This window comes from Ranitomeya variabilis, chromosome 1 (genome assembly GCF_051348905.1).
Source record: "Ranitomeya variabilis isolate aRanVar5 chromosome 1, aRanVar5.hap1, whole genome shotgun sequence".
Lineage (NCBI taxonomy): Eukaryota > Metazoa > Chordata > Amphibia > Anura > Dendrobatidae > Ranitomeya > Ranitomeya variabilis.
This window is the reverse complement of record NC_135232.1, coordinates 338,255,754-338,273,034: the sequence shown is the minus strand read 5'-3', so window position 1 is coordinate 338,273,034 and position 17,281 is coordinate 338,255,754. Positions and strand designations below refer to the sequence as shown.

Sequence of the window (17,281 nt, the reverse complement as noted above, 5' to 3'; positions counted from 1 at the left end):
TTCCAGACGGAAACTCCAGTATCTGGTCAAATGGAAGGGATACGGTCAGGAGGATAATTCTTGGGTCACTGCCTCTGATGTTCATGCCTCCGATCTTGTCCGTGCCTTTCATAGGGCTCATCCTGATCGCCCTGGTGGTTCTGGTGAGGGTTCGGTGCCCCCTCCTTGAGGGGGGGGTACTGTTGTGAAATTGGATTCTGGGCTCCCCCGGTGGCCACTTGTGGAATTTAACTTGTGTGCATCATCCCCTCTGTTCACCTGCTCCTATCAGGATGTGGGAGTCGCTATATAACCTTGCTCCTCTGTCAGTTTCATGCCGGTCAACAATGTAATCAGTAGCCTTTCTGTGCATGTTCCTGCTACTAGACAACTCCCAGCTAAGTTGGACTTTTGTCCTTGTGTGTTTTTGCATTTTGTTCCTGTTCACAGCTGCTGTTTCGTTACTGTGTCTGGAAAGCTCTTGTGAGCGGAAATTGCCACTCTGGTGTTATGAGTTAATGCTAGAGTCTTAAAGTAATTTCTGGATGGTGTTTTGATAGGGTTTTCTGCTGACCATGAAAGTGCCCTTTCTGTCTTCATGCTATCTAGTAAGCGGACCTCGATTTTGCTAAACCTATTTTCATACTACGTTTGTCATTTCATCTTAAATCACCGCCAATATATGTGGGGGCCTCTGTCTGCCTTTTGGGAAAATTTCTCTAGAGGTGAGCCAGGACTGTCTTTTCCTCTGCTAGGATTAGGTAGTTCTCCGGCTGGCGCTGGGCATCTAGGGATAAAAAAAACGTAGGCATGCTACCCGGCCACTTCTAGTTGTGCGGCAGGTTTAGTTCATGGTCAGTATAGTTTCCATCTTCCAAGAGCTAGTTCTCATATATGCTGGGCTATGTTCTCTCGCCATTGAGAATCATGACAGAAACCATAAGAAATCCTGTTTGCAGTTTGTAAAAAGTCATGTAGGGGTCACATGTGGCATGTGGAAGACGGTACTCTGGTCAGATGAGTACAAAGTAGAACTTTTTGGGCTAATTGCTAAACTATGTGTGGCAGAAAACTAACACTATACATCACCCTGTAAGCAGCATCCCCCATCCCAGTCAAACATGGTGGCAGCATCATGCTGTGAAGATGCTTTTTTCAGCAGAGACCGGGACTCTGGTCAGAGTTGATGGGAAGATGGATGGAGCTAAATACAGGGCAATCCTGGAGGAAAACCTGTTTCAAGCTGCAGAAGACTTCCAGCACCTTCCAGCAGGACAACAACCCTAAACATACTGCCAGAGCTACAATGGAATGGTTTAGATCAAAGCATATTCATGTGTTTGAATGGTCCTGTCCAGACATAAATCACATTTGAGAATCTGTGATACGATATGAAACTTGCTGTTGACAGACTCTTTCCATCCAATCTCACTGAGCTAGCGCTAGTTTGTAAAGAAGAATGGGAAAACATTTTAGCCTCTAGCTGGTAGAGACATATCCCCAAAGACTTGCAGCAGTAATTGCAGGGAAAGGTGGTCCTACAAAGTATTGACTCAAGTGTTCTAAATATAAATATAAATCTGAAAATTGTGATGGGCATTTGCAAAGTACTTAGAAAACCATATATCATTTCCTCTAGGCCCCCTTCACACGTCCATTGTTTTCTGTCCGTATGTGTTCCGTTTTTTAAGGACCCCAAATATGGGCATACGCACACCCATTATATTCAATGGTAGTGCGCACGTCAGGTTTTTCACACGGACCATGTGTCCATGTGAAAAACCCGCAAGACGTGTCCTTTTTTTTTTTTGCGCAGCATGGACAAAATGTGTGCGGCACAGAGATGACATCTGTGTGACACGTACCAGTACCTGGGAAAAAACATTACAGTTCGTGCTGTTCCCATGTGCCGGATGATGAAGACAGCTCTGATCGTTGTTACTTGGTCTCCCTTAGCTCAGCAAGACCAGGTGGCAATGATTGTAGTTGCATTCAGCACTCACTGTATACACTGTGTGTAAAATGAATAATTAAAAAAAAAAAATTGGCGTGAGCTCCCACAGTTGGGGGCTGATGTTACTAATCTGGGAAAAGGGACAATATCCCAAAAGGTTCCCAGGCTACTAATAACAGCTCACCTTTTGGTGCTGTTCAACTGAGATGGGGATGTCACCCCTGCGGATCATGTCAAGCATGTAAAACCATCATACGTGCCACTACATTCATTTGAGGGGACGGGAGTAGGGACTACCGGATTACAAACTACATTTCTTGCAGATTACATTATATCAGATTACAGATACATGTGGCATCGTAGATTACATATACGACTCACATCCCGAGAGTTTCATACTAGAGCGAGAGAACATGATAGGGACATTAGGGCTGCCAGGGATGCTATTGAAATCTCCAACCTTAAAACTATCCCCAGGCACTTTAAGCTGTGCCACAACGGCAACCTGGATAAACTAAAAAACTGGGAATAAATAGAGTGCACTGTGGTACTAGAGGTGGTGACCTTAAACAAGTTTTAGCACAGCTGGAATGCTGCTGGATTGTCTCATTAGGGACTATATCCCATCATGGCCTGAACGAAAAGCATTCTTTCATCCTTTTCCTATGAAGAATTGCTTATAACATTGTCCTCTCTCTGGTTTTAATACTTGTGGGGTTTTTTTAATTCAGCTTACTTTTAACCCCTTAATGATGGCTGATACACCTTTTAACGGCGGCAGTTAAGGGTACTTATGCCTCAGCGCTGATTTTTAATAGGGCTTAGAAATAAGTGTATAGTGCCCCCAGAGTTAAAATTTCTCCGGGGTCTCGGCTACCGGGGATAGCTGAGAAGCCAGAGAACATGATTTGGGTCGGTTTCTACCAACCCCAGTCTTGCGATCGCCATTATTAACATTATAATGGTGACCGAAAAAGAGTCTGATTTCCCATTTAATTTCTCTCTCCTCTGATGTGATCGCACACCAGAGGAGAGAAAAACGGGGTCTCTCGATCCCCCCCGGTACCTCCTATGTCCCTGCAACCACCTGTGAAGTCCCCCGGGCCGCCAGCATCTTTTGGCAGAATATGGCGGGAGGATGCGCAATGTGCCCGCCGAGATCTGCCGGCTGGCACCCGGCAACAATAAGACATTTTTCCTATTCACAGACCCTATCACAGTGATCAAAATAAAAAAAACTAAAGTAAATCAACCCCCCCCCCCCCTATCACCCCTTAGTTAGGTAAAAATAATAAAATTAAAAAAATGTATTTATTTCCATTAGGGTTAGGGTTGGGCTAAAGTTAGGGTTGGGCTAAAGTTAGGGTTGTGGTTATGGTTGGGATTACAGTTAGGGTTGGGATTATGGTTAGGGGTGTGTTGTGGCTAGTAGTGATGGGCAGTCCGGCTCTTTTTGGTGATCCGGCTCTCATGGCTCCGCTCACCAAAAAGAGCCGGCTCTTTCGGCTCACGAACCGGCTCTTTTTGGATCCTAAAAGGATCCCTATTCAATAGCTATTCAGGCGTCCGAAACTCCGCCCACCTACCGCAGAAACCCCGCCCACTTCTTAGAGCCAATTAAATTGAAGCGTGGGCGGGGTTTGCTCAGGTGGGCGGAGTTACGCCTCCCGAAGTCCGGGATTTTACGCCCAGTGAGAGCCATTCAGGAATTTTAGTGGCTCTCACTGGTGTGCCGGCTCCCGTCGTTCACAGCAGGGAGCCGGCTCTTTGTGTCGGCTCGTTCGTGAACGACACATCACTAGTGGCTAGGGTTGTGGTTAGGGTTATGGTGAGGCTGGAGTCACACTTGTGAGTGTGATATGAGAAACTCGCACGAGTCCCTCACATCAATACCCGGCACTCGGGACAGGATCTTTCGGGCCTGTGCACACGATGCAGATTAAGTGCAGATCTGCAGCGTTTTTTTCTGCTGCAGAAACGCTACAGATCTGCACTGTGATTTACAGTACAAAGTAAATCAATGTGAAAAAAAAAGCTGTGCACATTGTGCAGAAAACTTCGCGCAGAAACGCTGCAGATTTCAAAGAAGTGCATATTGCTTCTTTTGTGCAGTTCTGCAGCGTTTCTGCACCCCTCCATGATAAAAATCTGCAGTGGTAAAATATGCACAAAAACTGCACAGAAACTGCACAAAAACTGCACAAAATCTGCAACAAAAACGCACAAAAACTGCATCAAATCTGCACCTGCGTTTTTAGTGCAGAAAATTCTGCACCACATTTCCTTTCAGCTGCATAGAAAAACATGCAGCCGCACACTCCAGTCCCGAGTATCGGCGGCAACACTGGGTATTGATGCGAGAGATCTCGCGAGTTTCTCCAATCACACTAGCAAGTGTGACCCCGGTCTTAGAGTTGGGATTAGGGTTAGGGTTGGAGCATTAATTCTGGCCAATTTTGCTTTCAAAAAGTCAAGCGGTGCTCCCTCCCTTCTGAGCCCTGCCATGCGCCCAACCAGTGGCTTTACCCCACATACTAGGTATTGGCGTACTCAGGAGAAATTGCACAACAAATGTTGTGGTCCATTTTCTCATGATACCCTTGTGAAAATAAAAAAATTGGTTCCAAAGTAAATTTTTTGTGAAAAAAGTTAAATGTTCATTATTTCCTTCCATATTGCTTTAGTTCTCGTGAAGCACCTGAAGGGTTAATAAACTTCTTGAATGTGGTTTTACGCACCTTGAGGCATGCAGTTTTTAGAATGGTGACAGTTTTGGGTATATTTTGTAATATTGACCCCCCCCAAACTCACTTCAAATGTGAGGTCATCCCTAAAAAATGGTTTTGTAAATTTTGTTGGAAAACTTAGAAATTGCTGGTCAACTTTTAACCCTTATAACTTCCTAACAAAAAAAAATTATGTTTCCAAAATTGTGCTGATGTAAAATTTACAGGAAATGTTATTTATTAACTATTTTGTGTGACAACACTCTCTGATTTAAGTGTACAAAAATTAAAAGTTTGAAAATTGCAACATTTTCAAAATTTTTGCCAAATTTCCGTTGTTTTTTTTTTCATAAATAAGCGCAAGTTATATGGAAGAAATTGTACCACTAACATGAAGTACCATATGTCATGAAAAAAACAATCTCAGAATCAGTGGGATACGTTGAAGAATTCCAGAGCTATAACCTCATAAAGTGACAGTGGACAAAATTGTAAAAATTGGCTTGGTCATTAAGAACCACATTGGCTCTGTCATTAAGGGGTTAAATTTAGTATATATATGTCCTTGACTTATTTCATAGAAATCTCCTCCATCTGATTATGGAATCGTTTTGGAGAAAAGTATTCATGTATACCAATTGTGGATTTACTTTGGACTATGTTATATAATATGTAATTTCATTTTAATTGCTGGATTTCTTATGGATAATGAAACCAATGACAATTCAGCATTCATATGTACTTGTGGTTGTTCCTCCTGTTTCCTTCTCCTTTTATCAGCTGGTTCTTTATTTGTATTGATATGTGCTTCATACTTTCCTCTGACGACTGCCAATACTAGCCCACACCTGATCCCTTATCAAAAATGACTGCAGCAACGCTTGCATGCGTGGTGGATTCCCACGCCGCCCACATCCCTGAAGGCAACCTTTCGCCACAGTGCGGGTTGCTGACGTCACCGGAACTTTATCCTTTGACCCACGGTGGCACTGGGATGGACGGAAGTGTTGTGATTGCGAATGCGGACCTGCCCCCCAGGTGTTTACCAGTTTGCAGTGATGATTCGATACACCTGGGGATTGGGGATTGTAGTGCCATGGTAGCACACTTGCGCAGTGATGAGGCAATGACCCACAAAGTTCAAACACAAAACTCCTTTAATGCGTTACTTCATGGCATTAAATGTCCAATCAGGGGCGGATTATCAGAGGGTCAATATGGGCGGTAGCCCAGGGCCCAGTGGTGTGGGGGGGCCCTGGGCTACCGCACAGATTGCCCGCCGCCATTACTGTCTGCAGTGCACTGTGCATGGTCGTTCCCCCCTGACTGACTGGCGCTGCGTATGTAAGTATCATTATGGGCCCGGACCCGGAGGGCAGAGAGAGGGGGCCCGCATCGGGCCCCGTCTCATCTGCTCACCGGGCCCCTCCCGCTACTGGCGCCGCTGCGGGGGTTTCCTATTGACGTGCGGGCGCGCGCCCGCACGTCAATAGTTAACAACAGCCGCCAGCCAGCCAATTGGAGGCTGGCAGCTGAAGCCGGCCGCAGGCGCAGCACACAAGTCGCGAGACTCGCCGGCGTCTGACATCATTGTCAGTCACCGGCGAGTGTGCGCTGTTGGAGGGAGCTCACCGCTGGAGCGCTGGTCAGGTGAGGAGAACTCGGTTTATTTTTTTGTTTTTTTTTTTATTTTGCTGACCACCGTGACCTAACTAAGTAACGGCAACAATCAGGGCCCAGGGCGGATTATAATGCTGGACACTGCAGTCAGTCAGTGACAGTGACACACTGGGGCAGATGATTGCAATTTGCTGGACACACTGGGGCAATGCTGGAGTCGGAGACACTGACTGGGGCAATGCTGGAGTCTGGGGCAGATTGCTGGAGACACTGAGGCAATGCTGGAGACACTGGGGCAATGCTGGAGGACACACTGGGGCAGATGATTGCTGCAGCCTGCAGCTGGACACACTGGGGCAATGCTGGGCACACTGGGGCAATGCTGGAGTCTGGGGCAGATTGCTGGAGACACTGGGGCAATGCTGGACACTGGGGCAATGCTGGAGACATTGGGGGCAATGCTGGAGGACTCACTGGGGCAGATGATTGCTGGACACACTGGGGCAATGCTGGAGACACTGGGGCAATGCTGGAGATATTGGGGGCAATGCTGGAGGACACACTGGGGCAGATGATTGCTGGACACACTGGGGCAATGCTGGAGGACACACTGGGGCAGATGATTGCTGCAGCCTGCAGCTGGACACACTGGGGCAATGCTGGGCACACTGGGGCAATGCTGGAGTCTGGGGCAGATTGCTGGAGACACTGGGGCAATGCTGGAGACACTGGGGCAATGCTGCTGGACACACTGGGGCAGATGATTGCTGGACACACTGGGGCAATGCTGGAGACACTGGGGCAATGCTGGAGACATTGGGGGCAATGCTGCTGGACACACTGGGGGCAATGCTGGAGACACTGGGGGCAATGCTGGAGGACACACTGGGGCAGATGATTGCTGGACACACTGGGTCAATGCTGGAGACATTGGGGGCAATGCTGGAGGACACACTGGGGCAATGCTGGAGACACTGGGGGCAATGCTGGAGGACACACTGGGGCAGATGATTGCTGGACACACTGGGGCAATGCTGGAGACATTGGGGGCAATGCTGGAGGACAGACTGGGGCAGATGATTGCTGGACACACTGGGGCAATGCTAGACATACTGGGGCTGATTGCTGGACACACTGGTGGTAATATGCTGGACACACTGGGGCAGATTGCTGGACACACTGGGGCAGATTGCTGGACACACTGTCTGGGGGCAATGCTGGACACACTGGGGGCAATATGCTGGAGTCAGACACTGGGGCAGATTGCTGGACACACTGGGGTAATATGCTGGACACACTGGGGGCAGGACTGGAGGCATGGGCAGAATGTAGATACGGGGCATGATTGGAGACACGGGGCAGAATGAAAGACATGGGGCAGGATAGGATCATGGGGCAGGATGGATATGATGGAGACAGATGGGGCAGGATGGGGAGATCATATGGTGTAGAATGGATACTCATGAGTGCAGGATGGGAGAACATATGGCTGGAGCCAGGAATGAGACACATGGGGCCAGGGTGGGGAATATTATTACCATAGGGGCTAATTAAGGGATATTATTACTGCAGTGATGTATTTATTTTATTTTTTGAGTATACTGTTTTAAATGGGGGGGGGGCGGTCCTGTTACTGTGCAGAGTGACACTATATCGCCTTTTTTTCTCCATGTGGTGTAATGTAGAAGTTGTGAAAAATTAAGTACTGTGTTCTGCAAGCAGAGCTCGAGATAACTGTGTTATTTCCTGCAGAAACGAGTCCTGGGTGGAAGAAATGATGGAGGTCTGTGCTGGATGAAAGATGAAGGACTTCACCTAGAGACGTCACTGGTGAGTCAGTGTTGCCTATACACTGACACTATACACTGTATACTATATACAGAGGTCCTGTGTACAATGTCACCAGTGATCACTGTATTACCTATACATTATATACAGAGCTCCTGTGTATAATGTCACCAGTGATCTCTGTATTACCTCTACACAGACACTGCATACTAAGTACAGATCTCCTGTGAATACTGCCACTTATGGTAATAGTATTGGGTTTTCGTTTTTTTTTTTTTTTTTAATTACTGATCAGTATTGTAGTATTCAGTCACTATGTGGTGGTAATATGTGGTCTGGAAATGGTGTTGTGGTATTTGTCCCTTGAATGTGCTATTTGGTCACCAAGCGGTGGTAATATGTGGTCTTGACATGGTGCGGTGGTATTTGTTCCTTGTATGTGATATTATTGGTCAAAATATACCTAAATTGTATTGCAGATTTTAACAAATATTTAATGGGTTACAGTAGAGTAGGGCCCAGCCATTTTTCTGGAATAATCTGGTTCGGGTATAACATGACCCCCCCGTCACATGACCCCCCCGTCACATGACCAGGGGGGGCCCACAGTGTCTGAACAGCCCGGGGCCCTGGCTACCCTTAATCCACCCCTGTGTCCAATTCACACACAATTGCATATGATATTAGTGTCCATTTCACAGCACTACAAACTACACGGTATCCTCTAGATCACAGTCACTAAATACGCCAGTCTTCCTCTGACCGTTACCGTGGGCGACTACAGCACCCTGTTAATGTCTCTCACAGCATAATACAGTTCATGATATCCTCCGGATCGCAGCCGGGAACCATATCATCCTATTTGCAGGCACTAAACATGCCAGTTCTCCTTTGACCGGCTGCCGTGGGCGTCTGCACCGCTGTGTCAGTTGTGCGTGTCAGACCTTTCAGCTGCCTTGGCTGTTCGGCTCCGCTTGCTTGTGTCGCTTCACACGCAGCCAGCGCTCTCCAGTGTCTCTGTTCTGCACTCTCGCCGAACCTCAGACTCACACTGACATTACACAGGAAATTAGGTGACACCATGAGGGAGAGAGCCCGCAGGAAATTAGAGGTGAAACAGTAGGGGGCCCACAGGAAATTAGAGGTGAAACAGTGGGGAGGGGACCCACAGGAAATTAGAGGTGAAAGTAGAGGGAATGGGCCCACAGGAAATTAGGTGACAGTGGGGGAGAGGCCCCCCAGGTATTTAACACATTGACGACATCCACCTTACATGTATGATGCACGTTAAATGCCACTGTCCATCTCTGAAAGCAACATTTAACACAAGCCGACATGCATGCGCATCATTCTCTCGCGCTTCAGCGCCTCACAATCATGTCACGGCCGCGACTATGGTCATGTTGTCATGATGAACCCTGTGCCTGTCATTGCGGAGCTCTTCCTGAGACCAGGCTTCAATGAAGACCATGATTATATGATATATGCAGCAATGTGTCTCGCGTGATTTAGTATATAGAGGATGTGTTCCGTGTGGTGTAGTGTATTGAGGATGTGTCCTGTGTGGTGTAGTATATAGAGGATGTGTCCTGTGTGGTGTAGTATATAGAGGATGTGTCCCGTGTGTTGTAGTATATAGAGGATCTGTCAGCTCTCCTGTGTGGTATATTATATAGAGGATCTCTCAGCTCTCCTGTGTGGTATATTATATAGAGGATCTCTCAGCTCTCCTGTGTGGTGCAGTATATAGAGGATGTGTCCTGTGTGGTGCAGTATATAGAGGATGTGTCCCATGTGGTGTAGTATACAGAGAATCTCTCAGCCCTCCTGTGTGGTGTAGTATATAGAGGATCTTTCAGCTCTCCTGTGTGGTGTAGTATATAGAGGATCTGTCAGTTCTCCTGTGTGGTACAGTATATAGAGGATCTGTCAGCTCTCCTGTGTGATGTAGTATATAGAGGATCTGTCAGCTCTCCTGTGTGGTGTATTATATAGAGGATCTCTCCTGTGTGGTATATTATATAGAGAATCTCTCAGCCCTCCTGTGTGGTGTAGTATATAGAGGATCTGTCAGCTCTCCTGTGTGGTGTATTATATAGAGGATCTGTCAGCTCTCCTGTGTGGTGTAGTATATAGAGGATCTGTCAGCTCTCCTGTGTGGTGTAGTATATAGAGGATCTCTCAGCTCTCCTGTGTGGTGTACTATATAGAGGATCTGTCAGCCCTCCTGTGTGGTGTAGTATATAGAGGATCTGTCAGCTCTCCTGTGTAGTGTAGTATATAGAGGATCTGTCAGCTCTCCCGTGTGGTATAGTATATAGAGGATCTGTCAGCTCTCCCGTGTGGTGTAGTATATAGAGGATCTGTCAGCTCTCCCGTGTGGTGTAGTATATAGAGGATCTGTCAGCTCTCCCGTGTGGTGTAGTATATAGAGGATCTGTCAGCCCTCCTGTGTGGCGTAGTATATAGAGGATCTGTCAGCTCTCCTGTGTGGTGTAGTATATAGAGGATCTGTCAGCTCTCCCGTGTAGTATATAGGGGATCTGTCAGCTCTCTTGTGTGGTGTAATATATAGAGGATCTGTCAGCCCTCCTGTGTGGCGTAGTATATAGAGGATCTGTCAGCTCTCCTGTGTGGTGTAGTATATAGAGGATCTGTCAGCTCTCCCGTGCAGTATATAGAGGATCTGTCAGCTCTCCCATGTGGTATAGTATATAGAGGATCTGTCAGCTCTCCCGTGTGGTATAGTATATAGAGGATCTGTCAGCTCTCCCGTGTGGTGTAGTATATAGAGGATCTGTCAGCTCTCCCGTGTGGTATAGTATATAGAGGATCTGTCAGCTCTCCCGTGTGGTATAGTATATAGAGGATCTGTCAGCTCTCCCGTGTGGTATAGTATATAGAGGATCTGTCAGCTCTCCTGTGTGGTGTAGTATATAGAGGATCTGTCAGCTCTCCTGTGTGGTGTAGTATGTAGGGCATCTGTCAGCTCTCCTGTGTGGTGTATTATATAGAGGATCTGTCAGCTCTCCTGTGTGATGTAGTATAAAGAGGATCTGTTAGCTCTCCTGTGTGATGTAGTATAAACAGGATCTGTCAGCTCTCCTGTGTGGCGTAGTCAGGGCCGGCGTTAGGGGCAGGCAGACCAGGCAGCTGCCTAGGGCTCCCGCTCCTCCAGGGGCCCCCAGCCAGTGGCCACTATGGGCCCGTAAGAGGGGCCCGGCACCGCTCCCCCATTGCTAATTCAACTTATCGTCATCCTAGACGCCGATACAGTTTAAAGCAGTGTTGGATGAGAGAGTGTCAGATGACGCTCCCTCTCCCATCACTTCAGCTTGTAACTCAGCGGGTGCGTGATGACGTCACTTCATTGTGCACCACGCTGTGCCTGCAGTGAAGCCGATGAGACCGGAGCAGAGCCTGGAGCAGCACGGGGAACAAGGAGGGGTGAGTTTTGTGTGTGTGAATGTATGCATAAGGCTGGAGTCACACTACTGTATTTTTACATGATGCATTTACAATGATTTTTCTCTGGTGGGCCAAGGTTATCCAGTCCAATGCTGCACTCCCCCTACCCTCTCTTTTTCACTATACATCAGGAGAAGTGCTGTGAGAACACTGTTTTCTTACTTATATGCCATCTTGTGGCGATATCACGGTACTGTCCAATGTGTATATATCTAGCTCTACCAGCAGGATTTGATATTTCCTATATTGGCTTTTTGTGACAGGTTAGTTTCAAGTCCAGTACTTTTTGGTATTGTGATATTTATTGTAACCCACGGTATCGTTCTTTTGTGCCTTCACCAATAACTCATCACAATGTTTACCATTAATGTTCTTTATACAATTGAGAAAGAAAGTCTTTACATTTACATTTTATTACTAATATGATTGTCACTCTCATGATATTCGATTTTGGGACACGGTGCTCCAATTCTTTGTAAGATTTTTAGTATTCATGGAGTTGCCATCCATCCTTTGTTCTCCCCTTCTGGGGAATATTACACATATGTATATCCAGTATGTCCGTTCTTATTAAATTAATAACCGCTCACAGCTGTTTGCTTACCCTTAACTGCTTAGTTTACGTGGGAACTAAGAAAACAAATGCCATAGAGTCCCCCTATAAATTCTAGTCAGCAAAGGATAAACAGACAGCTGTGGGTTGATATTATTAGCCTGGGAAGGGGCAAGGGATATTGCCTCCCCTCCCAGGCTACAAACATCAACCCTCAGCCGCCCCAGAAATGGCTCATCAATAAGATGGCGCTTAGCCTAGCTCTTCCTATTTGCCCTGGAGCAGTGGGAAGTGGAGTAATAGGGTTTGGGTTGATGTCAGTTTTGTATTGTCAGCTGACATCAAGCCCAGGGGTAAGAAACGGAGAGAAGTCTATAAGACGACCCCATTACTAACCCCATAGTCCTACTTAGAAAAAAGATACAGCAAGAATAAAGTCTTTTAATTGAAATAAAAGGGAAAATGAGGGTGGGGTTTGTTTATTACTGTATTTATTTAAATTAAAAAAACAGCGTGGGGACCTGTCTATTCTTGATAACCAGCCTTGCTAATGCTGATAGCTGAAGGTTGCAGCCCCCAGCTGTCAGTTTTGCCTGGCTGGTTATCAAAAATACTGAGTAACCCACGCAGTATTTTTTAATTTATAGTGCATGTGGTGGCTGATGAATATTATTATTAGCGGCAGAAGGTGTAGGCTGATGGGAGTAACAGTCCCATCAGCCGCCGCCTGCTGTTATCTGTTGAATATAACTTTCATCATTCTCCCCTGCTTGCTTTGATTGCTGACAGAGCAGGGGAGAATGATGAGAGCGGTCTTCAGCACGCGGCACCGGGGAACAGAGCTAACTGTACCGCTGCTTCTCAGGTGCCAGTATGTGTCACACAGATGACATCCCTGTGTGTCATCCGTGTGCATTTATGTGGGACATTTTGCAGCCCGTGCTGCTGTTGTAAAACTGACATGTCAGCGTATTTTGCCCACGGACACACAGTCCGTGGAAACAAACTGACGGGCATAGACCCATTCACTTGAATAGGTCTATGTGTGCAAGTGTCCCTGGTATGTGAAAACTGTCACCACACGTAGCGGACACACTGACGTGTGATATAGGCCTAAGTTTGTGGGTGTGATGTGGAAAAGGTGATGGGATATGAATCCTTTTCCAGGCACCGTATGTGTGCGTTTTCTCAGGCTTTTGTCCACCTTTTTTGCCAGGAAGTGTTACTTTGTTTCTGATAAATGTTTATCTCAGAAAAATGTCCTGATTATGTATACATTTTTTCTCTATATTATGTAGTGTCTGATGGTTTGGCCAAAACGCTGCTAAACTTTTTGGATTGCCTTAGAATAAAAAATTGGACTTTTTGTTCTATTAGCAACCTGTATATTATTATCCTTATGAAGTGGAACTTTTCTTGAGCACTTTCTAAGAGTGCCGTATATCCTTATTGTTCTAGTATCTGGTGAACAGGCACAGAAAATGCACTGAATAGAGTAACTTACAGAACTGTAGTTCAAGTGTGAATGCAGTCCCCCCGGAATCATTTTTAGGATTTCAGTAGACATTAAAGGGAATCGTTTCAGCGAGTTTCTCTGCTGCTGATCTAGATCTTCAAAGAACATTGCTAGCAGTTCTCTGAATGTACAGCTCTACACGACAGTATACACAGCTGCCAATCAGTTATGGGGCAGAGTTATACGAAGATCATGAATATTCTTGACTATCTGGCAGCATGTTTACTAGTCCTCTAGTGATAAACTATGATTTTATCAAAACTACAGCAAGCAGCCCAGTAAGTCACACATCACTGTAATCAGGGGTTCTTTCCCTACATTTTGCTGCTCTCAGATATGATAGAAAAAACTGTGACAGATTCCCTTTAAAGCATATGATATTGGTAAGCATAATCTTTATTGTAACACAGTATCTAGATGAATCAATTGTCAGACATCAGTATTACTATACATACCAAGTTATGACGACATTTACTTTCAGATATTCACGTTTTACAATCTTGGTGCCTTTAGTGGCAGCCAACCTAAAAAACAAATGAAGATAATAAAACACCATAATGCATATATACTACTTGTTTTAATTGAACATACATAATTTATGTATTAACCCCATCACGACATGCGCCGTACATGTACTGCGCAAGTCGTGTCAATCCCTTTGATGTGGGTTCCAGCGCTGAGCCCATAGTTTTCTTGGAACATGTCAGCTGTTTTGAACCTTCCACTCCCCGTCTTCCCCCACCCAAAAGAAAAGGAAATTAAATAAATGGAACAATTCAAGAAGATTAAAAAAAAATCCACACACACCCCCAAAATTTTGATTGACTGCTATTAACACCACATTTTAGTAGTATATTACATATACACCACATAGTACACTACATATACAGCATATAGTACATTACATATACAGCACATATTACACTACATATACAGCACATATTACACTACATATACAGCACATAGTACATTACATATACAGCACATATTACACTACATATACAGCACATAGTACATTACATATACACCACATAGTACACTACATATACACCACACAGAACACTACATACAGTGGGGCAAAAAAGTATTTAGTCAGTCAGCAATAGTGCAAGTTCCACCACTTAAAAAGATGAGAGGCGTCTGTAATTTACATCATAGGTAGACCTCAACTATGGGAGACAAACTGAGAAAAAAAAAATCCAGAAAATCACATTGTCTGTTTTTTTATCATTTTATTTGCATATTCTGGTGGAAAATAAGTATTTGGTCAGAAACAAAATTTCATCTCAATACTTTGTAATATATCCTTTGTTGGCAATGACAGAGGTCAAACGTTTTCTGTAAGTCTTCACAAGGTTGCTACACACTGTTGTTGGTATGTTGGTATATGTAGTGTAATATGTGGTGTATACAGTGGGGCAAAAAAGTATTTAGTCAGTCAGCAATAGTCCTTACCCATGCTTGAGTCCACGTGCACGCACCCGCGCCCCAACGCGCGTTTCGCCCTCGGCTTCCTCGGGCGAAACGCGCGTTGGGGCGCGGGTGCGTGCACGTGGACTCAAGCATGGGTAAGGACTCTTGATGGGAACATTGTTTCTTTAGGGGGTATTGATATGCTCACCTTATAATGAGGTAGCTTCAATCTTGTTGGCACTTTATGCACTAAGCACTTTAGCAGATTACTGATTGATGATGATTCTTTTGATACCCTCCATCCAAAGACCCATGCTGCTTCCATGGTGCAGCACATTTTAGTGGGTGTACCCTTTTTCTCCTCATTATATGTACTCTGGTTTTGTTAAAAATTGTTGTTAGTCAACAAATGACTTGGCACTGTTCTTGTGTACTTTTTAATTAATAATAATAAAGGTATATATTTTTTATCATTAATCTGTGTGGTTATATGCTTCAAGGCTGTGTTTGAAAAAATATACAGCACACAGTACATTACATATACACCACATAGTACACTATATATACAGCACACATTACACTGCATATACAGCACACATTACACTGCATATACAGCACACATTACATTACATATACACCACATAGTACACTATATATACAGCACACATTACACTGCATATAAAGCACACATTACATTACATATACACCACATAGTACACTACATATACAGCACACATTACATTACATATACAGCACACATTACACTGCATATACAGCACACATTACATTACATATACACCACATAGTACACTACATATACACCACATAGTACACTATATATACAGCACATAGTACATTACATATACACCACATAGTACACTATATATACAGCACACATTACATTACATATACAGCACACATTACACTGCATATACAGCACACATTACATTACATATACACCACATAGTACACTACATATACACCACATAGTACACTATATATACAGCACATAGTACATTACATATACACCACATAGTACACTATATATACAGCACACATTACATTACATATACACCACATAGTACACTACATATACACCACATAGTACACTATATATACAGCACATAGTACATTACATATACACCACATAGTACACTATTATACACAGCACATAGTACATTATATATACAGCACATAGTAATTATATACAGCACATAGTACACTATTATACACAGCACATAGTACATTATATATACAGTAGTACACTATTATATACAGTAGTACACTATATATATATATATATATATATATATATACACAGCACATAGTAATTATATACAGCACATAGTACACTATTATACACAGCACATAGTACATTATATATACAGTAGTACATTATATATACAGTAGTACACTATTATACACAGTAGTACATTATATGTACAGCATTTATCACCTACCATACGGTAGAGAAGCAGCCTGTCCGCCTCTGTAGGACATTGGGATAATAAAACATAATGACGAATGGACGAGTCTTCTCCAAGCCCTTCCTTCTGTTCTCGCTCCTCCGGATTTACCCTCCCAGGTATTACAGATTTAACGACTAACCAAGTGAAAACTGTGAATAATAATAGGAAATAAAACGACAGCGCCAACTATGTGTCCGATGAGAAGAGTATCTCTAAAGCCGCGGCTACACACAGAGACGTCAGTGCCGATTGTAAAGTGCTTGTCAGCTGACACAGGTTCCCTAGTGCATCGGTGTGTGTATAATAGGCATTCCACCAATCACAGAGCGCAAAGCAGTACCACGCCCCCACCCTCCATCCTAGCCAGCCAATAGCGGAGGAGTCACAGAACAGAACAACTTCTCTGCACAGGTGCAAGTGTTATTTATTAGCCAATCAGAACGCCGTTACTGGGGTCCTGAGAATTTGGCTCTGGTTTCCCGCGCTAAAAGAGCTCCACAAGTCTATACCAGTGACACTAGGTACAATGTTTTGCTGACAGGATTGCGCCTCCTTCATGAAACAGGAATTAGAACTTTAGTATCTTAAGCGTCAGCTATGAATCGGTGTAATAAGTGGTGGCAGGTAGAAAGTAGTAGATGTCAAGGTATTTCCGCTATGTTAGATCATTCCATAGTACCGTATTACTGCCGCTATAAAACTGTCGCAGAATTCAAATGGCAGTCCCTGTACCAACATGTTAGGGTATCGTATGTGCACACGTAGAATGATCCTCTGCGGATTTTTCCGCAGCGG

At 44.6% G+C, this 17,281-nt stretch overlaps 1 protein-coding gene across 1 annotated transcript in view; it reads right to left on the bottom strand.

Moving 5' to 3' along the window:
* REC8 (REC8 meiotic recombination protein) overlaps window positions 1–16,760 on the bottom strand; it is a 217,059-nt gene extending 200,299 nt beyond the window's left edge. The window contains exons 1-2 of the mRNA XM_077299528.1: window positions 16,478–16,760; window positions 14,060–14,128 (exon numbers count right to left, since the gene is read on the bottom strand). Coding sequence (XP_077155643.1) covers window positions 14,060–14,128; window positions 16,478–16,533 — 125 coding nt within the window. The 5' untranslated portion in view covers window positions 16,534–16,760. The remainder of the gene's footprint in view (window positions 1–14,059; window positions 14,129–16,477) is intronic.
* Window positions 16,761–17,281: the final 521 nt, after the last annotated feature.